The following is a 25,183-nucleotide window of genomic DNA, read 5'->3' on the forward strand; positions in this document are numbered from 1 at the left end:
AACGAGGTCAATCAGTAGGTCAGCCCCTGAGACCCCAGGCTCCCTTCCCCCCCTTCCTTTTCTCCAAGTCCTGCACACCTGAAAAGCCCCAGCAGGCTACCCCACACTACCTCTTCTATCCAACAGGTAGAAAAAGAGCCAAGTTCCTAGTTCCACTATAGTTCCACTACAGTTTGGGGGGCCAGCAGGTAAAGATCTTTCTGATGTCTCAGAATGGAACTCAGTCATTTCCACCCTAACAACATCGTAACAATTAGTTTCTTTAGTAATTCAATCCTATACTTCACGATAGTTCAGGTACATGATGATTAATACAGGCTCTGGCGAGATACCGGGAGAACTTACATATTTATCAGAACACTGTTCTAGACAAAAGTGGTTTTTAAGATTTAAAACCTTCAGTGTTCACAATTGGCAACAAAAAGTTACACACTACCCACGTCCATTTATATTTTTATTCATATAGATGAGCTAAATCAAAATGCAACCATCTTTTTCATAACACATAGAGTGCTTCATTATTATTCATTCTGAACAGTTCTTTACAAGGACACCACTTAACCTCCCTTCATAGCTCTCAGAGCTAAAAGCAACTAGGGTCAAATATGTTTACCATATCTTCTGGGTCACACAGCTAATTTACGTCAAAGAAAAAGCTAAACTTCTCTCATGTGTATCAATAAAATCTAAAAATTTAGGACTAAAGAGTTTATCATATCACAATTTATTTTCCATTCATACCTGCACCGGTACCTCTCTAGGACTTTACACTCATTAATAACCATAGGAGTAGAAACATCAATTACATAATTCAAGTAAGGTTTTCAATTTTCGAACTTTCTGTTGTGGCTACTTCCCTCTTCTCCTACTCTATAACTTCCGATCTTCTAATTTTCATTTCCCTTCAATCAAGTGTATAAAAACTTGGCACTGTTACATCCCACCAAAAACTCCCTCTTTGGCGATCCAACTCTTCTTTAAAACTGTCCATGTCAAATGCTTCGAGTGTGCCCTGCAGATAAGCAGCTTCACAAGTGCAGGATATTTTGGCCATCAGTTTTGCTCCATTATATTCTCTCCAAACTATTCTTCCCAGTTCTGCCTACCTCCTCACAAACTTCTCATGCTCACCACTGAGAAGTATGATCTACAACTTTATGTGTGTTTTCTTAAGTTCCCTGGTGCTTAGTCTAGAAGTTTCTCAACATTGGCAGTACTGACATTTTGAGCCAGATGATTCTTGGTGGTGGAGGGCAGTCCTGTGCATCGCAGGAGGTTTAGCAGCATCCCTGGCCTCTATGCACAAGATGCCACTTACGCACAAGATGCCAGTAGCACCCTCCCTTCCCCAGTCAAGACAGTCAAAGACATCTCCAGACATTGTCAAATTTTCACTTTGGGGCAAAACTGCCCCCTATTAAGAACTGCTTGTCTAGACTAAGAGTTTGGAGATCTCAAGATCTGAAGTCAGGCCAGAGTAGAGCCCGGGAAAGCTGTCCCAGCTTTCTCTAGTTTCCGCTGTAGGCAAATAACTATGCTGTATCAATAACAGTCTGTAGGAACTGAATATATACAAGTATGTATAGCATTTGCTGTTGTGACCAAATAAGAAAAGGGACTCTCACACATGATCAAGGATAGCAGTTCCGGCTTTCAAAGGGGTTACAATTTAAGAGTTTACAAGTGTATTTAGAATCAGAAACACAATTGGTTGAACTATCAAAATTACCATCTTGGAAGTCAAAAAATGATTTAACAAGATCAGCACTTTCACAGAATTAAACCTAATCATTTTGGTAGCAATGATAGGTCCCCACTAAATCCTACTGAACTATTCCAGTCCTGCTGCCCCTTTTTCTCTTAAGGTCCTCAGGTCCTACTGACTTGGATTTTCATTTTTCCCAACAGCAGCCATTGTTTCTGATGAAGTTTTCCACCTATCCAGGCCCAGCCTCATAGCTTTCCTAAGACCCTGTGGAACAATACCCAGCCTCATAGCTTTCCTAAGACCCTGTAGTCCAAAAAGAGAGAGAGATGTCTATTCCCTATGTTTCTCTTCAGCTCTGTTCTCCTATTTATTTAAATCTCTGAGATAAAGAAAAATGGTGGGTCTTCATATTTCTACTGATGGAAATGAACAGTTTCATATAATGCAGTCCTTCTCAACCTGGGTTCCCCACTACCCTAAAGCAGCCAGTATATGTAACAAATTAACTTACCTTGCATGCATCTAGAATGATATCAGTTATATACCATCATTGAAAGGATTGAGAAAATAGTCACTTATATTTTGCGTTCTGTGGGTCAGATGAGGAACCCTGGTTCAGAAAGGCTGACAGAGGCTTCGTGCTGCCCAATTCCTGCCAATGAAACTACATAGCACTCATACCAAACTACGTAACTATATGACCAAGAAAGCCAATACCTAGCAAAATATTCTATAGTCCTCAATAAACATTTGTTGAATATAGCGATAATAAATGAACAGTTTGCTCATATTGAGAATGGTAAAAAATGTTAGATTACTAGAAAAAGTAAACACACAAAACAAGTGTTAAAAGTAATTTTGGGATATTTTTTAAAAACCTGGCAAAAATTAACTCAATTTCAGCATGACGCTGCTCCCTTCACTCTGTAATATAAGTAATATAAATACAAAGGTCATTAGAGAAGATAACAAAGAATGAGGTCTCAAATTTAAAAACCAATTTAATAAATAATCTTTGATATTACTCCTCAAAAAGATTCTACATATATCATACTTTAATTTCTTTTTAATCCATGTCAAATACTTGTTCCAAACCTCCCATTTCTTCATCATGTCAGGTGCCTCACCTTTCTATCTTACACATTCTATTTCGACATTTAACTCTCCTCCTTTTCTTCAGGTTATAAAATGCTGTCTTAAGTGGCTTACTGTAATTTTCTTCACCGTTTTTTCCCATTTACTTCCTTTCCATTTCTTATCATTACCTTATTTTCTTTTATATACTAAAAGTTTTTATTAATTTTAACAATTTCCGTCCACTCAACCTTATCTCTAAACAGTTAAATTTTTCTTGGCATTATAATTAATGTAAAAAATAAAAAACGTTATTTTTGTATTTTATATCAACACTCTCAAGTAAGTTTTCTTGAACATAATGATAAAAGGGAGCATCATGTACTGAGGTTTTTCTAATGGTTATGGACAGCAATAACTTAATTTGCATATTTTAATTTTTTCCCAGGGAGTACTTCCTAACACGACTATGCTGGATCAAATCTCTTCTTGAGGAATGAATAATATTGTGATTCAAGACAAATGTAACATAGTCCTGAAGCATCTCTCCTTTAACACAGATCTTTAGGAAACCTGTGATCTTATTATCCTCCTTTTGCTATATAACTCAAAAAGAGATAGAACAAATTTTGAGATCTCAAAACTACTTAGGAAGCATTCATTGAAAGGTTTGTAGGTCTAAGGAAACACAATTCAGCTCAGTCACACATTAATAATAAAATACTTAATTCTCTGCTAAAGCAATAGGTACACTGAACCTGTTGTTTTGTTTCATTGGTTTTATCTATACCGCCAAGGAAAGAGAAGGCTGACAGTCAAAACCCTGTGTATATTTCATAGGAGTAAGTTTGGAAACAGGAATAGTGAATATTTAGCTTGATACAGACAGGTTAAGTCTTTTCACTTTGGCAATTTCTGCTTTTCTACCTCCTGCCCTAAAACTCTTCAATTTTCTCTCTTCTGCTATACACTACAATAAAAATAAAATGGGTAATATTAGTTTGGGCCCCCTATTAACTACGGTCCAAAAATAATTATTAAATTAGTATGGGAAAAGCACTAATATTTCTAAGAACTTTCACATCATATAAAGAAAATTATTTAAACTACAATATAACAGTTTTACATAAGATAACCAAGATATACATAATGCGTCATACCATGATGCAGAAATTGCTAATATTCTATTATGTATTTCAACTCTAATAATCTATTACAGACACTTAATTTCTCAGGTTTTTATGATTAAAAGTTTAATTCAAAATTGGTACTCCCAAGACAAGGCAAATGTTCATCCTTTTCACACTTTTAACAGAAGTTGGCCAAGTTTAGCAATTTTAAGAAATACATAGCAAAACACACACAAATAGTTCAAAAATAAAAGAGCGCATAATTATGACCTACTTAAGATTGCAATAAGCTCTGTGAATTATAACCTCTCTGAAGTTATATTATACCTGGTCAATTAGTACATTAAATGTTACGAATTCTTAACCGTAACTACATAACTTACTATTAGCTATAAGGACTAAATTCTTACATGCAAAATTTAAAATGATTCAATTATCCAGCTAACAATTTTTCAAAAAGCCTTCAATCCAAACAATGAACCTCAGCATCCTTAACATTATTTATTGACTAAATTTTGTTATATGGTTCTACTAAGTTTGGGTCACCTTCTATTAGTACTAAAAACTGTCAAAGTACTTCAAATATATTTCACTATTAGTATATATAATATAAATTGAGATTCACTATGAAACTGATCTCACTTTTAAATCAATTTTGTAATCAGTTCAAAGTTTTTACTAAATATTTAAAAAGCCTTTCTTCAAGGACAATTCACTATTGTTTAATGCAAAACAATATATATTTAATGGCTCTCCATTTCTAGTCATGTCTTCAACTATAACCTGAGAATAGTACAAAACCGTAACCATGAAGAATCTAGGCCCAACAATATACACTCCACATATTTTAGTTTTATCACTTCCTACATGTCTTAAACATTTCAGTGGATAACTACCAGGATTTTTTTAAAGAAGCAGTAACTCTCTTTTACTAAAAGACTCTGTATTTCAAAAGTTTACTACCTAAAAAAATGTTAAGTCTAAACCTATTTACCAAGTCTCAATAATTAGGGGATGATTTTAATCAAACACAAGTTATATTTTAATAATTTGTGCCAACATTTGCGAACAGAACAAAAACAAGATCATAACCCCATATAATGAGGGTTTAACTGCCCCCATACGTTTTCATATCTTCTAGAAATAAACTATCATCTCTTAAGCAGATGACAAAGATAAGCACAGAGCAGCTGAGGCTGGGCTCGTTTTGCATATTATTGCTGCCTGCAGTACCTGAAAGATACCTAGAAAGATTAACTGTTGGGGCCCAAAATGCTTTTTCCTCCGATAACAATAATTTATAGGGCAATTTAAAGTTGAAATTTGGTTATTACTGCTGTTTTTAACAAACATATTCATTTAAAGTTTACCATATCCTCACGTTGCCTTAGAAAAGAGACTGAGTTAATTAGTCCAAGAGCACAGCCAGAGCCTGGAATTATACTAGGTCCTCTGATCACAAATCAGTACTCCTTCTGCTGTACTTTCCATCACCACCCAAAGCCCTTAATTAAAAAGTATGTTACAATAAAGGCCTCAATAGCAAATCATCAAAAGACATAACTGATGAGGGGTGAGACTGTTTCCAGTAATTTGCACCCACCCTCTCCACTTCCCCCCACCAGTTAGACAGAGGAGGGCCTTGGCAGGGGATTTGTCCACCTAGCTAATTAACTAATGAACTGCCTTGAGATCTCACCCTGTTTTTTATTCCCTAAAATAATGTTTTAACGGGTTTTGTTTTGGATTATTGCTACTTGTGACATTTGGCGACACAGACAACAAGCAAAAAACATGCTGCAAAGGAAAAAAATGTCTCGCAATTAGTTTCCTTGGTGAAATCCTAACTCTTCTCTCATTAGCTGTGGGACCTTGGATGGTCCCTAACCTCCTTGGGCCCTGTTTTCCTCCCCTGGAAAGGAAAGATAAGAGTATTTCCCTTCCAGGGGTTTGTGAGGATAACAGCAATTGATCGCATACATGTGCCAAGCACAATATGTAAGCCTCGCTTTCACTCTTACAGAACCCCTTTATTTTAATTCACTTAAATCTTACAGGAAAAGACAGACTGCTAATGCATTATACATCAAACAGGGGAATCAAGAATCAACTTATGTTAAAAAAGAAACCATATCCATGTAGGTACCTGAGTAGCAACTCGAAGAAAATTTCCTGGTACTAAAATTCAAATGTGCTTTGTGTAACTTATATTTTTAAAGCACTGATTAGTATCAAATTTGATGGCTGGAGAAAGTTTAGATGAAAATCTAAATGAGAAATTCAAAACATCCTTTCCATGTCTCACAATAGCTATAAATGTCTCCATTCAATGCAAAATATAAAATCAGCCTTTTGCTTTCAAACAGACCAAGATGAATCCTGCACTTGGCACTATCCAAGTTGAAGGCCAATTCTTGGTGTCTAGGTAAATCCAGGGAGCAGTTTGCATTAGAACCCAGTATGGATAAATTGCCTAAACAAGTTATGGCAAATCTATTTCATCTTAAGTTATCACCTATGACTGACAGTAGAAATCCAAAGCACTGTATATGGATGCACTTTGAAGCCAAATGAAAGTTTTGAAGAATGTCAGGCTCAATTTGCAATGTCTGCCAAGGATGGAGGAATATACGGTGAGTCTACTGACCAGCCATTAGTTATCCATTTCCAGAATCATCTGGCTTCACTGGGAAAAAAAATTCACAGCAGCTATCTCATTACTAGATGCTAATGATCACATGATGGTGGCAGTGAACTCTCTGGGGCAAACTCAGTGGCACAAAATAAGTGTTTTTAAGATACAGGTGACAAGTCACAATCCAATTTCTTTTTCTATGGACACGGTGAAGTCAATGCTGTGTGTTCACATCCTGTTTCCTTCTCCTTCTGAACTCACAGCCAGACTTCATCTCCCACCTTTGCCTACATTATTGGAGAGCCCACTGAATTCTTGCCAATGGAATACAGGGGAAATGATGTCTAGTCTTTGACCTAAATCTTCCCCTACAAAACAGTAGGTCCTCACTTAATATCATAAATAGGTTCTGCAACGTTAAGTGAAGTGACATGTAATGAAACCAATGTTACCATAGATATAAGCAAGAGCTGAATTCCTCCTACTGCATCTCATCAATAATGAAACAGAGTTGAAAGAAGTGGCATTATCTGAGGACCTGCTGTATTCCCCTTTCTGCCTCTCTCTGTCAGACAGATACATAGAAACCAGCAGAGAACTTTGAAACCCTAGGTGATAAAATCCCTAGATAGAACAAGCCTTCCACAGAAGACTGTGAATATGAGCAAGAAATAAAATTTGTACCAGGCCATTATCTCTTGGGATTCTCAACTAGGCAGTTCTGGTGGAGACTTACAATCATAGTCTTATGCCACATATTCAGACATGTAGACTATGACCTAACCAAAGCAAACCAGAATTCTTCCCTATAATTTTGTATAACTCTAGATGTAGGAAGAGAGTTCGTTTCTCTCGATGAGGTTGTGGTGATGTGAGCCTTAGTTCATCATGTTTCCAGACTCATTGAGAAAGTTCATTTGTGAGAATTAAGGAGGTATTCCATCACTATTGTGGTGTGAACTGGAGGTAAGAGAAAGAGGAGGTGTAGGGAGAGAATACTGAGCGAACACCAGAGAGGTCCAGCTTCATCCCTGTCTTTCTCTCGGTTACAAGGGCAAAAATGATCCTCTTTTTGCCCGAACTAGTTTGACCTATGCTCCTGTAACCCATAATAAAAAGTCATGATTAATATGGTTATAAAGTAGAAAGTAAAAAATCTTCAACCCGCAGACAAAATATTGGCATATATTCTACCAAAATATATATTATGGGCATACACACTTTCAAAGAAATGAAAACCAGATCATATCAATTGTCTTTCCATGTTAAATATGCTTTAAGAATCTCATTTTTCAAGGTTTCCCAGTATCTTATTGTTTGGATACACCACCATTTTTTAATCAACTATTTATGTGTATTTAATTTTGCATTCCCATACATTGTATATATTGCTGCAACAAGTACCCATGAATGAATATTTTTCTCTATTTTTCCATTTATTTATCTAAGATAAATTTATAGCAGTTAAATTGCTGGATCAAAGGATTTTCATGAGTTTTGATCAATATTACGAATCCACTATCCCAAATATTTGTACCAATTTACACTCCCACCAATTGAGTGCCCAGTTTACACTCTTCTTTTTCCATTTGAAAAAGTAATGCTGAATTCAACCAATGGCATAGGGAGCATTCTCAGGAACACTTCTGAGTTCACAGCAGGCTGAATGAAATCATTAGTATGACCCACAAGAAGGACCCAAGTCACATCTCCATTCCACTGAGATACATATATAGAACAGACCCTCGACAGAGTAATGTTGCTATATAGCACACGGTTCTTCACAAAATGCAGTAAAATGTAACTAAAAATTAAATGACTCCTTTGGAACAATGATAAGAGAATTCTTGTGGGAAAAACAGAATAGAAAACCACAAAGCAATGAGGAGATGCAGGTATTTAACAGTCCAGCCTTTTCATTAGCACAGCCTCACATCAGCCTTCCATTGAACTTCCACGGCTATAGTTATGCTCGTTCAAGGGTAGCCAAAACCAGACTGTTAAACGTTACAGTATTTAATGAAGAGACCAGAAAAACCTGAATAGACTGCAACCCTGTTGTGTTAGGGAGACAAGAAAAACAACATTTCATCAAGCCGTGGTCTAACTGAATTATTTAGCTGGATGATAGAGGATTTGTAAGATGTACAATTTGATGCTAATTAAGTTGATAGGGAAATTACAGGAAGTTTTAAAATTTCATTTCAGGAAGAATCAACAGAATCTTTTATGACATATTTTTAATATTTATCTTGAGGAAAACAATTACAGAGGATGGTGACATGAAAACAACTGGCTTCGGAAAGAATAGGAGAAAGGTAAAATTCTTCACTTGGATATTTTCTTAACCTAAATTTTTAACTTTAGCTTTTGTTCTTTAGTGTTAACAGACTAACAAACAAACCCAGTGAAGTATAGCATTTAAATACCTAGATCTACTCAATAGATATGGTGATGGGGGTTTATTTTGTTTTAGTGTTTCAGATTTTTAATAGTTAAGCCTAATATATAAAATTCTCTGATTTCAGTGATGATACTTAGGAATGTTATAAATTATGTCACCACAATCATAAACCAAACTAAATAGCCTTTAAAGTTTAACATGCAGTTCTTAGAAGACTTTCAACTAAATTACCTAAGTCTGTAATCTTTTTTGTCTTCATGGTCACTAATGGCATAGGTAGCATTCTCTGGTGTTAGCACCATGACCCAAGAACCAAGCAATAGATAAGAAGTAGGAAAAGATGCAAAGAGGTCAGGCTCGGAGTAGGAGTCCTGGACCATCAGGAACTGACTGATGCTGTGCATGGTGTCTCGAGTGCCCTGGGTGATGCATTTATGGTGACTCTGAATTCAGACTGTTAAAATGTTTGTGTGTGTGTGTGTGTGTGTGTGTGTGTGTCTGTGTGTGTACAAGGTCTGACAGTTAAGTTTGTGAACTTGTAGCAACAACGTTGCTAACCTTTTTTGATAGCAGAGGGATTATTCATTACGAATTTGTACCAACTGGACAAACAGGTAACCAAGTTTACTATTTGGAAGTGCCGAAATGCTGCGTGAATAAGTTCGACGACCTGAACTTTTCACCAACAATTCATGGCTGTCGCATCACGACAATGCACCAGCTCACACGGCACTGTCTGTGAAGGAGTTTTTGGCCAGTAAACGAATAACTGTATTGGAACACCCTCCCTACTCACCTGATCTGGCCCCCAGTGACTTCTTTCTTTACCCCAAAATAAAGGAAATGTTGAAAGAAAGATGACATTTGATAACATTTGATGACATTCAGGACATCAAGGGTAATACAATATAATTCTGATGGCCATTCCAGAAAAAGTTCCAAAATTGCTTTGAAGTGTGGACTGGTGTCCGTGCAGAGCTTCCCAAGGGGAGTACTTCGAAAATGACCATAGTGATATTCAGCTATGAGGTATGTACCACTTTTTCTAGGATGAGTTCGCGAACTTGTCAGACTTCGTATACATATACATACACACATATACACATATATGTTTAAATAATTTTTCATTTCCTGGATAGAAAATGAAATATCCCACACAGAGGATATTTTCTGGCATAGATACAACAATCAGAAGTAGATGAACACAGCAATGACCCACGGGGCACCTGCCCTAGGCAGATAAGAATTACTCAGTATTAAGACATATGTAATGCATGATATTGCATCTTTGGGGCTCAGCTTCCTCATCTGTAAACATGACAAGGTTGGCCAACTTCTAAGAGTCTCTCCACTAAGCTCTCATCTCTTAAAAGTCTCGGCCCTCTTAAACTCAGTTTTCCAGCAACACTTAAGTTCTTTAAATTCCTAAAATATGCCTTGCTCTTTCTGAGCGTCTTCCTACATAACAGATAATGCAGCGGCCCTTATCCACACCTTACTGTGGTTAAATCCCACTCATTCTTCAAGTCGGGCTAACACATCACTTCCTCTGCAATGGACTTCTACTGTAGTCTTTGCCTCCCGTGTTAAAAATCTAATTCTTTTTGCACGGCTTGTAATTATTTCTTTTATTTTTCTGTATCCCCTACTAAGTTGCAAGCTGTCTGATGCTAAGAGTTGTGTGTATCTTGTTCACCATGGTATCCCTGCCTCTTGGAACAATTCCTGGTATTTAGTAAATACCCAAATATTTGCTAAATGAATAAATAATGGGATTGTGTTAAATAAGCTACTGAAAGCTCAATACTGGAAGTAATTTATAATTTCTCCAAACAGGTCACTAAAGGCCAAATTTTATAATTTCTCCAAACAGGTCACTAAAGGCCAAATTAAATATGATAACATTTATTGCTCTCTTTACAAAGGCAAAACAATCCGAAGCTTTAGCTTAAGCTTGTCCCCTTTCTTTACTGCTTTTCTAAAACCCTCAAGTTGTTAATGGTAATATTATCAAGTTAGGGAATAATATCACTATATACAGTACATAATATCATTTCAGTGAAACTTGACAGTATGTAGCTACTTCTGAAATGCTTTTCTCCCATAACTATCCTTGCTATTTATAATGTACATACTTATGAATTATAGAATGGATATTAAAAAGCAATGCTACCAAACTCTATCCAACTCAGAATAAACTAAAGCAAGTGGGTGCATACATACATACACACATAAAATACTAACAAAGAATTTTCTCTATATTACTACCTAATATCTACTATCTAATCATTGGTGATTTGCACCAAGAGAAGTACACACAAGCTTTTAAATCCACAACCAAAACTCTCTTCATATCAAGAATATAAATTTCCCCAAACTAAATTTTTATCATATCATATGAATGTAAGTGTTGAGAGACCTTCAGGAAATGCACATTAATATCTACATTGGCAATTTTATATTTCTTTAATTTGTTTGTTTTCCTTCAATATTACATACTTCTATTGCTTTCATAACTTTGAGAGAAAGTGGATCAAGTTTAACTCCTTGCTCTTCTGGAAGGTTAGCAAGTAAAATTTTTAAATACAAATTTTATTTTAAAAAAGGGCCTAAAATTTGGTAAATGTAAAATGTGTAATAAAAAATCATTCATCAAATGTTTACCAAAACCTGCTCCCATGATATGGATTTAGGGATAAGGTAGTTAGCGATAAGCAGCCTCAATGCAACTGCAGACCAGACAAAGAAGAAAACCACTGAATAGCATCCCACCGTAGCTCTCTGAGTGATCTGACAGGTATAGGAACATATGCACAGCAACCCATCTAAGCACTGAGAAAGAATGGCTAAAGCTAGGGTTTAGATATGAGATTTAAAAAATATATTACAACACAGAAACAGCATTGCAAAGGTCCCAAAATAATGCATAGTGAATCTAATAAATTTCAAAGCTGCTCAGGAATGAACTGTGTTGTGTGTGTGGAAGGTTGGTGGGGGAGAGGCAAGCACAGAGGATAGGAAAACAGGCTGGTTCCATTTCTAGCACACAGGTAGTAGACTATCAAGAAAAAAAATACCTCATAACCTAGATTAATATTATAGGCATTCTTCCACCCATTTGGGTGAACTCATGAGAAAATAAAAGCAATCTCCAGGTCCAAAAAATAAAGAAGATGCAAAAAACCCATGGTAAACTGATACTGAGGAGAAGGCTGCCTGAGGCCATGTATTAATCTGCATGGACAGAGGCTGAGATTTTTAACAGCCCTGTGAGGAATTGGAAACGAGGTCTTTGGGACTAAACAAGGTACCTATTTGGAACTGAGACCTCCACATAAAGCTGGGATCTTCAAAGAGTTACTCTCTTAGCAAACTTAGGAGAGAGTGGAAAAAAAAAAAAAAGAAGAAGAAGAAGAAGAACATCTCCCAGCAAAGGAAGACAACAGAAAATCTTGTCCCACTCAGTCTAGATTCTGAGTAGATAAAAGGGAAAAAATATCTTTGGGGCATTTGTAACCATAGCTTTCTTCTTGCCCAAGTTTGTGATTCACATTTTGACTAAAGAATCATATTCCTCTAGCCAAGATCCTCAGAGTCATACATGTTTCAAAATTTAAGATTTTTCAGATTTTACAAAAGTAATATGGTATATACACCATATATTAAGCAACACCCCAGTATAATCTGGACAGCACACAATAATATGACAACATTTCTGTAGCTCAACACATGAACCTTCATGGTAGGTAGTATAATGGTTATATCAGGTCAAATTTTGCCATAAAATAATTTATAAAAAAAAGGTCTTTTGAGTTTTTTGGATTTTCAAATCATGGACCTAGACCTGCACTACATGAGAAACTCCAATAGCAGACATTAACTTAAAATGCTCCCAAAATAGCAGCACTATAGTAGGACGTAGCAGAAGCAAACACAAATCCTCTTTAGGTGATCCTAGGCTTCCCAGAATTCCCACAGTTGAAATCCTAGTCAACATGACCTCAGAGTCCAAAATTACAAAATACGCGAGGACAAAAATCATGACTGAGAGGTAAGAACAACAGCAGAAACAGAACTTCATGTAATGGATCTATCTATGAGACACGGAGTAAAAAATGAATTGTGTTCAAAATGGTAAAGAAATAAATGAGGAATTCAAAAATGTGAGCAAGAAATGTATGTGATCAAAAGAAAAAAGAGAACAAAGTTGAAAAGCTTCAAAAATGAAAAAATATAAATGAATAAAATTAAAAACTAAGGATGAGTAAAAGCAGACAAGAAAGGGCTAAAGAGAATTAATTAACTGAATAGAAGATACCCGAAAAACAAAGCATGCTGAATAGTAAAGAAAATATTAGAAACTATGAAAGGTATATTTAGAGATACAAAGATATAATGAGAAGGCCTACCATATGTATAATCATATTTGAAGGAGAGAAGAAAGAGAATGAGTGTAGGTAACAATTAATGGTAACTGAAACATTGAGAATTTTCCAGAATTTATGAGACCTGAATTTTCAGATTCAGGTAACCCAAGTTCCAAATAGGATAATAAAAACAAGGTTATATCTAAACACACACATAGTACAGAAGGACAAGACAAACAAGATTTTAAAAGCCATCACAAAAACAAAAATAGGTACCTGAAGACATTAGGAAGACTAATAGTTGACATCTTACGAGCAACAATGGGAGCCAAAAGAGTGAAATATTATCTTCAAAGAAAAAAAATAACTGTTAATCTAGAATTGCATATAAGGACAAACTAACTATATACAAAAATAAACTTGAAATGCATTCAAGACTTAAATGTAAGAGCTGAAACCATAAAACTCCTAGAAGAAAACATAGGTAGTAAACTTTTTGACCTTGCTCTTAGCAGTATTTTTTAGATGTCTCCATAGGCAAGGAAAACAAAAACAATAAACAAATGGGACAACCTCAAACTGAAAAATTTTTGAACAGTGGAGGAAATCATCAACAAAACAAAAAGACAACCTACTAAATGGGAGAAGATATTCACCAATGATACATTTAATAAGGTGTTACTATCCAAACTATATAAGGAACTCATACATACAACTTAACACACATACACACACACACACACACACACACAAAATCCAATTAAAAAATGGCCAGAGGACCTGAATAGATAACATACAAATCGCCAACAGACATATGAATCGATGTTCAATGTCACTAATCATCAGGGAAATGCAAATTAAAATCACAATGAGATATCACCTCATACTTGTCAGAATGGCTATTATCAATAAATCAACAAACAAATGCTGATGAGGATGTGAAGAAAAGGGATCCCTTGTGCCCTGCTGGTGTGATTGTAAATTATGTAGCCACTATGAAAATCAACATGGAGATTCTTCAAGAAATTAAAAATAGAACTACCATATGACCCACCAATTCCACTTCTGTGTATTTATCCAAAGAAATCCGAGTCACTAACTTGAAAAGATATATGTACCCTTATGTTCACTGCCGCATTATTTACAATACTCAATATATGGAAGCAACCTAAGTATCCATCAATAGACAGATGGATAAAGAATATGTGGTACATATATATAATGGAATATTAATCATAAAAAAGAATGAAATCTTGCCATTTGTGACAACATGGATGGACTTAGGAGATATTATGTTCAGTGAAGTCAGATAGAGAAAGGTAAATACCATATGATTTCACTTACATGCAGAATCTAAAAAACAAAATAAATGAAAAAAAGAACAACAGATACGGAGAACCAATTGGTCACCAGATGGGAATGGGGATGGGTGAAAGAGGTGAAAGGGATTAAGAAGTACAAATTTCCAGTTATAAAAATAGTCACAGGGATATAAAGTACAGCATAGGGAATATAGTCAATAATATTATAACAACTATGTATGGTGGCGGTGGGGTACTAGAGTTATCTAAGTGATCACTTCCTAAGTTATATAAATGTTTAATCACTCTGTTGTACACCTGAAATATAATATTGTATGTCAACTATAATTTAAAAAATAAATTAAAAAGAAAAAGGAAAAAAGAAAATCTTAGACATAATGAAGGAATGGTGAGCAAAGAAGTCAAGGTGGATACAACTAAATAAACACTGCATATATTGAATAATAACGTCTAGCTTTAGGGTTTAAAACCATGGTAGAATTAAAACACTGGACAATAATAGCACGTAAGTAAGAAGTGGGTGATTGGAGTTAAAAGTTTCTTTTCTTTGGGAGGAAAAAAAAGAGACGCTGATCTACTTTAGACTTCAAGTATGCATGTTCAAATTTTAAGGATACTCACTAAAGAACAGAAAAAATATATATAGCTTCCAAACTACTGAAGGGGAAAGTTGGAATTAAAGCAAAAACTGAAGTAACTGAAAGAAGGGGGCAAAAAACAAGCATGGAGAAGTGGTAAGGGCAAACACTAATGATTATGTAACAGTAGTTATGGTGCTAGTAGGAGCAGTAGTGATACTACCATGTTTCCCTGAAAATAAGACCTAACGGGACAACCAGCTCTAACGTGTCTTTTGGAGCAAAAATGTAAGACCAGTATTGCATTGTATTGTATTGTGTTGTATTACATTATACCCAGTCTTACATTAAATAAGACTGGGTATTATATTATATCATATATTATTATATTATATATTATATAAGACCCAATCTTATATTATGTCAAATTAAGACTGGGTCTTATATTAATTTTTGCTCCAAAAGACGCATTAGAGCTAATGGTCCGACTAGGTCTTATTTTCGGGGAAACACGGTAGTAGCAGCAACAGTAGCAAAAACAGCAATTGTACTAGTTATGGTTAACAGTAGTGGTAATAACTGATGTTTTTCCTACATTTATGGGTCAAGATCTGGGCTAGGTCTTTTACATGCATTATCTCACTTGTTCCTCACCAAAAGTGAGGTTGCTGCTATTATTAATCTTCATTTTACAGATGAGATTTATTACTGATCTAAATGAAGGCAGGAGACAGCTAAAGAAGGAGATTTCAGAGAGTTTTTAATAATTAATAACCCTCTGGACTATAGAGATGAGGGATACCTCCCAGGTTAGTGGCTTGGGCATATGGGTGGGCAATGCCTAGTACCTAGCAGCAATTCTAATTGTTTGAATGAAGCCAATCAAAGATGCAATATCCAAAGAGGGGTAGAGTTGTATTTGTGTTCTTTGGAATGGTGAGCTACTGTTTCAAGAAGTTTGGTTGTGAAAGAAAAGCAAGGGATGACAGGCTGACTGCTGGAAAGGGTCATAGAGTCCAAACAGAGTTGTGTGTAGGTGGTTTTGTTTTAAAAGAGATAATTGAAAATGTTTGTAAGAGAGATAGAAGGGGAGGTTAACATACAGATGACAGAGGGAATAAATGATAAAGGAAAAAGGAGAACTGTAATTTAAAATAAAATTGCTAACTCTAGGAAAATAATCAAATGATGAGGCCCAAAAGCAAAACCACACGAAGCAAAGATCCGGCTTCTCTCTCTTGAGTAGCCAGAAATAGTACATCATAAAATCCTTTAGAAGATATTAGATCCTAGATGAGAGTATAAAGGATCAAATATATGGTGATGGAAGGAGAACTGACTCTGGGTGGTGAACACACAATGTGACATATCGATGATGTATTACAGAATTGTACACCTGAAACCTATGTAGCTTTTACTAACAATTGTCATCCCAATAAACATTAATTAAAAAAAAAGATATTAGACCCTTCTTAAAGGTGCATAAGAGAGAAACCTTGAGGACATGTGGGCTGGCGGTAGGGGGTCCTCACACACTTGGGAGAGCAGGAAGGCAGCTATAGAAAGCTGTGGGCTTTAGAGTACAATTCTCTTTGGTTTGTGCCCTAAGAAAGACTCCATTATTTTTTACTTATAGGTCATCATGCAATTGATATTGGGTATGTCATTCAACTATTCTCCCTTTTATGAGAAACAAAAGATAGAACACATAACGTAAACACTTAAGAAAAAACAGCCAACATTTCCCTTCACAAGTAAACAATATATTCCTCTGAAAAGAGGAAGGGATTTACAATATTTTTAATGGCAAGAAACGTGGCTTTTCAAATTATTTAACTGCACTATGATTATATTTGAAGGTTCTCCCAGTAGCTGCTGGCTCAGGAGTTGAGTCACTTAAATTACGACGCTGTGAGGAAAGCATCCCAGGCCCTCAGGGAATAGCGGTATACAGTATGTCACTTATGACCCTCCTGACCAAGTTATTGAAACCAAGATAAGCTCCAAAGAACATTCTAGTCTAGCATCAATCAATTTGAAGAGAGGAAGACATTTAAAGGATATTTATTTGTGAAAAGCTGAGAGATCCATGGCAATTAAGTATTCAGACTAAATTACAAATAAGACTTCAGTGGACATCTATTAAACATTAAAACTAATATGGCAATGTACCAAAAATCTAGATTTTAATCTAAAATGCTACAAGCTAATTTTGTAGTTAGGTTCTGAATTTACCTACTACATACATAATTTTACTTATTTATATATATATATATATATATATGCAATTTTTTAAATCACTAGAGTAACTTTCAAAAAATTAATTTGAGTTACCAATTTCATAATGGTTTTAAGAAAATATCTGCTAACCACATTGATTGCCAAAGGGGGAAAAACATCTAAAATGACCCCAATATATTTAACATTATACCATAAAAAAAAGATTTCTTTGAAAATGAAGATGTAAAAAGATCCAGTAAGAAATCCTTATTGTTCCACTGGCTAGTAAAAAGCCTCCTTAATGACTTGAAGTCTATTATTGCCTAAGACGCTTTGCCGCTCTTCTGCTTCCCGGGCTCCTGCCAACCCCTGAATCTCACATGATCCCTTCTCTCCCTTCTTGGGATGCTGAGCATAGACTGAAAACATCACAGGACCATGCAGATTGGACCCCTTATAGATTTATGATATAATAATAATAAGCTTGAAAGCTTTTCAGGAGTGTATTTTCCTCATCTCTTCTTGATTGCCTAACAAATAATATGGATTGTTCTAAACCATCTTCACATTTAGACTAGGTCTTCTGATGAAATCAAGAAGGAACAGAGTATGCCTTGATATAGAAAAATGAAGAGTATATTTAGACAATAATAAATAGTTAAATGACAATAACTGGAACCAATGTAAAATATATTTACAGCAAGCTAGTGTATGTCTTATATTGAAAGTTGCTTTAGTGTTCAGTAAACTTTTATACATTGTTCCAATTAATTTTATTTAATAAACTTTGGTTACTTTTTGGATCTTAGCATTATAGAAAGCTCTCTAAATTACCACAAATATAAATATGGTTTTAACTGAATTTGTGCACAAATAGCATTTCTATAAATCAAAATATATTTTATACCAAGGGTGTCAAAAAAAGTATACACATGTTAATAGCTATGTATTACTTTTCGAGTTGAATTGAATTACGGCAGCAATATGTAGTATGGCGTTCGCTCAAAAGATGGCGTTAATCAAATGAATGCTAAGTGTTACCATGTGACAGGCAGGACAGTTAAAGAAAATAGCAGAAACACTGTTGTCGTTCGAGGAGCACAAGACCATTTTGAAGTGGTATTTGAAATTTGAGAATGTTACCTAAGGACAATGACAATGGAGGCGTGAGTATGCAACAGAACCTCCAACACACCTAAACAATTGCACGCATTCGTCAGTTTGAGACGTATGGTACTGTGTGAGCAAATTGACATGGCATGTGCAGCGATGCAAATGGACACCTTAGTCAACGTTGCTCAAGCAGTAGTTCCCTGTAATCAGAAGTGTCTGGACGCTGATGGTAACCACGTTGAGCACCTCTTGTAATTGCAGAAGTCAAAGGTGACTTGTATTATTTATCTTTTGTTATTGGTAGATAGTTAGTATTACAACTTTAATACAGTTTTTTCCTTTCTTAAAATGTGCATACATTTGTTTTTGGCACCCTATGTATATACCAAGCCAGTTTATTTAAAGCAAATGAACTTTTAGGTTTAAGTTTTCATTTTACGTTTACTCACAATTTTTTTTTTACTTATTAGCGGCTATTTTATGAATAGAATTAAAGCAGCAGGAATTTTGTGGTAATGTGCCAGTATTTCCCTTGAGTCTAAACACAGACCATATGTCATCCTACCTTTATCAGATATTCTTATAATAAATACAATCTTTTTTTTTAACGTGAGAGGAAAAGAATCACTTATAAAATGAAAATATCTCTCAAACATAAGATTCAGAACTTGAATCACCTGCTTATTATGTGGGATAAGCTCATTATTAAACACCCTCAAGAGGTTTAGAATACATATATACATATGTATGTGTGTGTGTGTATATATATATATATATATAACTGACAATCAATTTGGCTTTTCATAAGGTTTGGTTTGATGTCAGTAGTAATGTCTAAGTTTGAATTTTGATAATCTTAAATAACGTACTTTACAACCTATTGTTCATAAGAACTATTAACCAAAATGAATCTTTGTATCAGGGCTGCAAAACTTTCCAAATTTTCCTTCTGCAGGTGTTACACTTTTGGCCAACTTTATTTTTTTTTTCTTGCTGTTGTTCTTTAACCTTGACACAGCATTTGGGTAGGTACTGGGTGCCCTACTGGATCTTGTTACTTTATTATTTGACTTGAGCTATCCTTTATGCCATCAACTACAAAACAGAAGAAGAAATGCAACTGAAATGTACAACAATTGTAACCAAGAGGCAAATACTTGCTGGGTCTTGGATGTTTTATGTACTATCAAATAAGTATACAAAGTTACAAGGGAAAGGAAGTGGGGATGTACAGAGGGACCCAGAAAAATGTCAAACAAACATTGATTAGGTGTTTAACTTTCATGGGCACAGGGCAACATTAGTATAGTAGGGTAGAGTATGGAATAGAAGTTTTACATCATCCAAAAGTACCTTAAAATATATAATGCTTATTTAGATTAGGTTAACCTTAACCTTTACATTTACTATATCAATGCTGATTATAGTGAAGCTTTACTGAATATATTTTTTCTCTAAGAAACATACTGTTACTGAAAAAAAAAAAACCTGAGAATATGTGTCTAATTTATCTCCACCTTCTTACCATATGTCATTCTGCCCCAGATGTTAACAAATAATTTCTTCAAATGTATAAATCATGTACCACTAAGCATCATTTTATAATCACCATAATTAACAATAATTTTCTTGGCCTATTAGCCTAAAGAGAAAAAAAATTATCTTTTAAACCAGTACTTTAAATAACATTAAATACACTTTTCATAAATATTTTGAGCCTGTTCAATTAATCTGATATCTAAGAGAAAAAAATCACAGAACTATAAACTCTATTCTTATATAATCTTTGAATCCAAACTCCAAACTAGAAAGTTATACGCAAATCAAACTAATTATAATTTTTTTTTTTTTGGTTTCAAACCCCCAACTCTACATTTTGTGCTGTTTTCCTCCCAACTAGTATTCAATAACTGCAAAATTAAAACACTAACTTTAAGAATGATTCAGTGTCTATAGGGAAAATTAGTTACGTGTTTGCATGTTTTAATACCAGGTGTGACTCACTTTTATAACTGATATATTACTTAAATCCTGTGAATAAATTACTAAGGCAGTTTACTGTTATTTAATAAGAACTCCACAAGGAATTTTGAGCAAAGATGCCCTCTTACAATGCATATAAACGTTATTTATATACTCAAATTTCCCATATCATATTTTCTTAAAATAGGACACATCAGTAACGTGCTATTTATCTTCCAAAATTCTACCCTAATGATGGTTTTAACTGCATATAATTTATTTTATGACTTAATGGAAAAGTAAAATGCTGGAAAAAAAAACCAACACTTCTCAGTACTTGGCATTTGATCATTTTTTTAAGTGACAGAATTAAAATTTTTTTAATGCATATCATAGAGACTGCAATGAGTGTGTTTATTGTGATGCTCAATTTCACACAAAGCCATGAAAACAGGATGGGTGTTTTGAAGATCAGACCATTCAGGCTAATATGGTTCCTTTTTTTCCCTCTCTCAACAGAGAGTGTTACTAAATAAACTGCAGATGGCAGTTAGTGCAGTGGTTAAAAGCTTTGAGAGTTAATTATCCTCCATGAATCTGTTAAGTAGTGATAAATTAATAATGTAAAGCCCAGTGCGTGGCATATAGTAACTGCTCAATAAACGTTTAGCTCATATGATTATTCAAATTAGTAATTCAACACCAGTTCCTACTTCAGCTGCTTTAAATACAGAATCTTATCCACATCTTTAAAATCACCCCATTCACTAACATATGCTGCAGATACTGGAAAACCTCCCACCTTGAAAATTTTAGAGACTTTTCCAGATCTAAAAGATTAAGGTGACTACATATATAGATATGGAAAAGTCCATCTTTACCTGAATAATGTTTTCATGAGATGCTCAAAATGAAAATATTCTGTGAAATGCAGTGATATATCGATCTATCACATTCACAGCATTTAGCAAATCCATAACCTATAGCTTTTTTATTATGAGGATTTACTAGACTGACACATACCTTTAAGACATGAGTCATCCTTCCAGAGTTGGGGAAACTGATGGAAAGATGGCTAAATGATTCAGCATGCTGCAGCAAGACAAGCTGGTCATGAATTTGTAATTTCCACTTCTGTTAGGTGCCCTAGCCCTGGTAGCCTCTCTCATTCTGTATTGTATATATAACACATGATGCCATAATCAACAAATGTTGTTAAAAATTCCCCCAGAAAAGGAATAATGGTGTTTTTTCCTTAGACAAGCTAATAGAAGCAAAACTATTCAATTTAACGAGACAACAGGTTCACATGGCTGGATAACCCTTTCAATGTCCAGTTGTCAGTTTCAAGTTTTGCTTATACAGTTAATAGTACTAGAGTCAATTCTAACACTGGTGCCATTTTTTTCAGCAGCAACAAGGCAGACACTGAGGAAGGCCTGAAGCAAAGGAAAACCAGGAAATGGGCAAAGGAAGCCATATGAGAAATGGCTATACCTGTGTTTCTCATAGCAACACTGACCTTCACCAACAAACATCAGAACAGGACAAATCCTAAGCAGGTCAAAAAGTCTGAACAGAAACTCCAGAATACACTCTGATGTAACCTTATTTAATAAGGAGCCTTGCTGGCTAAAGCAGGTGAAAGCCTTTTTCTAAGGGTTCCTATTTGCCCTTCAATAACAAAAGATTTACTGTTAATCAAATAAACATTTCAGAAATATAAAGATTCCAAGTTACTTTTTCCATCAAATAACCAACATGGGGAAAAATATTATGAATCAAATGTTTTAATCTAAAATCGCACCGTCTCAAATGCTGGGAAAGTACATCCATTTTGTGACCACAGCAAAGTCATTCGCCCAGTAGTTTCTGAGAATGGGACAAAGAAGTGTGCCAGGAAGTGTCAAATGAAATCGCCATTATCTATGAAGTGCAATTTCCTCATTCAATAGCTTGAATTTATTTGTCTGGTGTGGTTACATACAACAGACACTCACCCACCCACACTCACAGACCAAATCTCAGCAGTACACTGAAAAGGAGGACACTATTCAAAAACTATCCAAAACATATTTAGGAAACAACTAGGGTGACAAGTTTGACCTTCCATGAATCCATCTTTTGTTGTTGTTATGATCGTGCAACCCCTGATTTCCTCTAACCTGGAAGAGGTGGGTATGGAGAAAGGAAAAAAAAAAGCGAAAAATGCCTAATCCACAACGTGCAATTTCTCGGTATCTTATAGTATTTATATATGTTTCTCCATCAAGACCTTGGAGGTCAATAGGAAAAAAAAAAGGCTCAGAGACAGTATTTCAGGGCTGACCCAAGGAGACACCTCCACAGTTGGAGATTTTGAGCCCAGAGGCAACACCGCTGGGAGTTCTGAAGGCCGCAGCATTATGGACAGTGAGCCCAGGCTGCACCGCAGGCATCCAAGGCGCCTCTGCCGTGCGCATGTCCCACTTATATAAAGAGATGCTTACAGTCCAGGTGCTTTTTCTTGGGGCCCATCACTTCATGAGTGGTGGCTTTGCAGACTGCTCTGGCTACAGCGGAGCCTGTCACGCTGTACTGAGCCGCGGCGATCCGATCCGTGAGCGTTTGGCCCGACATTTTCTCAGTCTGCTTCTACTGTCTCCTTTTCTGCGGGGGGAAAAAAGGGGGAGATGGTCCCACTTTAACCCGCAGACCCTACCCTCGGAGTACCCAGGCCTTTCTTCCTCCAGCCACACAGCGGCTCTCTTCGCTGTGCCCGCCCTGGTACCACTTCTAGAGCCAGCAACGCGTGAAGCCTCGCTCTTGCGACGCGATCTGGGGGTCTTGAGCAAGGGTAGGTCCATCACGGAACCCCAGCGCGGGCTCGGGTCCCAACCTCGTGACACCGTCCCCGTCCCAGCCCAGCCTCACCGTTTCGGCGCCCCCCTGTCAATCAGCACTTTGCCGGCAATCTGATCCCCGGGTGCCCGAGTGGCGTGCGTCGGGGTTACTCCCTGGGCGCCGCGCCCTCCGGGTGCCCACCTCTCACCTCCCCGCCGCAGCGCTGCCCCCTTGCAGCCCGCAGGCTTGGGAGAATGAATCGGATACCCAAGCCTTGGCCGCTTCCCTCCTCCTCCTCCTCCTCGCGCTGCTGCAGCAATGGGTTCGTCCTCCCTCGGTCACAGTACAGATTATCCTAACGTTGCGCCATATTATGCCCTCGCCTCCCCTTTCCTCCTCGCCACCGCCGCCGCCCTACACCCGGGCCCCCTCCCCTAGCTCCCAAATCCCCGCCGCAGGCCCCTCTCCGCTCTGCGGAGGCGCCAGAGACCCCGAGCGCCTCGCCCTTCCCGGCAGCGGGCAGAGACGGGCTGACAGCCCAGCCCAGCCCCCCGCCCGCCCTCGAACGCGCCGCGGCGCTGTCACCCCGCCGCTGCCCTTCTCCGCGCCCTAGGATTATCCTCTCCGGATCCCCGCACGGCCCTCCACGAGGGAGGGGGCCGAGCCGGGGCCGCGGGTACTCACCCCGCCCGCCGCAGGTTGAGCGGAGCCTGGGCTGCCGAGGAAAGCCGCGCCGGGTGGGTGTGTGCGGCCGCGCGCGGACCCGGTACCCGGGGCGCGATGCCTCCAGCCCTGGCCCGGCCCCCGCCCTCAGCTCCGCGGTCCCTGCGTCCGCAGCCCGTAGCCCCAGGAGCCAGTGCCCGCCCGCCGCCGCCGCCTCCTCCGCCAGAGCTGCCGCGTCTCTCTAGCACTCCGCGCTGCGTCCCCATCCCCGCCCCCACCTCAGCTGTGGCTGCTCCAAAGAGTCAGGTGACGACGGCAGACAAACCCGGGCGAGCTCTCCACGGAGCGCCTGGCTGCCCCCTCCCAGCTACTCACACACGCCGTCCCCTCGGGCCGGGAGCTTACAGGCAAGGGGGGGCCGCACGCGAGCATCCCCGGCAAGCGCGAGAAGAGAAGGTGGCAGGGAGGCCGTCATACGCCCAGCCAACCACCCTCCGCCAGGCGCCCCGCAGCCCCCCCACCCGCCCGCTGGACCCGCACCCGGCACGCACTGCGTGCGCGCGCGCCGCACTCACCTGTCCGCCGACTGCGGGATGCGCCGGGATCCGCGGGGGCGGCGGCGCAGCCCAGCCGGTGGGCTTCCGGAGTTCTGCTCGGTGAAGGCCACGGCTAGGGCGTGGTCGCGCTCTGCCTGACAGAGTCCAGCCCCTTCTCCTCTACATGCTGTCTCACACACGCCCTCCTGTCAAACGCAGTCTTTGCCCAGATGGGCAGGGGCATTTAAAAATGTTAGATTTCTGCTGGCCAACCGCACCCGTTACCTGTGCGTCCTCAACTTCTTGACTCCTCTACTTGTCTTAGTTACAACTGGGATCCAGGATGGGCAGGTCATTCTAGCCACTTGAGTCTTAATGGTTACTAAGGTCTGCTGCAAGGACGAATAATTAACAAAGCCATTAATCGAGTCCCAGATTATATTAAAGTAATCATTTGGGTGTGTAAGGAAAACAATTTGTACCTTTAAAAAGTAATTTCTGCCAATTATATATAGTGTTTGAATGTCTTAAGTATATTTGAATTGCATACATGAATTTCTAAATGGATTTGGACTTGGTTAATAGTTTCATGTGTTGACATTTTCAAAGTTTTTTTTTTTATTTTGCCTTAACCTAAAAAATCTTTTG

The 25,183-nt window shown here is 37.6% G+C and overlaps 1 protein-coding gene across 10 annotated transcripts in view; it reads right to left on the reverse strand.

Annotated features, from left to right (window-relative positions):
• The window catches only part of SNAP91 (synaptosome associated protein 91), a 131,741-nt gene extending 107,011 nt beyond the window's left edge, over window positions 1-24,730 (reverse strand). For 4 of the 10 annotated variants that reach the window (XM_033098661.1, XM_033098654.1, XM_033098639.1 and 1 more), the window contains exons 1-2: window positions 24,021-24,220; window positions 23,003-23,162 (exon numbers count right to left, since the gene is read on the reverse strand). In XM_033098661.1, coding sequence (XP_032954552.1) covers window positions 23,003-23,132 — 130 coding nt within the window. In that variant the 5' untranslated portion in view covers window positions 23,133-23,162; window positions 24,021-24,220. The other 6 variants (XM_033098619.1, XM_033098612.1, XM_033098623.1 and 3 more) reach the window with 6 other exon arrangements.
• Window positions 24,731-25,183: the final 453 nt, after the last annotated feature.

The sequence above is a fragment of the Rhinolophus ferrumequinum genome, chromosome 3 (assembly GCF_004115265.2).
Source record: "Rhinolophus ferrumequinum isolate MPI-CBG mRhiFer1 chromosome 3, mRhiFer1_v1.p, whole genome shotgun sequence".
Classification (NCBI taxonomy): Eukaryota; Metazoa; Chordata; class Mammalia; order Chiroptera; family Rhinolophidae; genus Rhinolophus; species Rhinolophus ferrumequinum.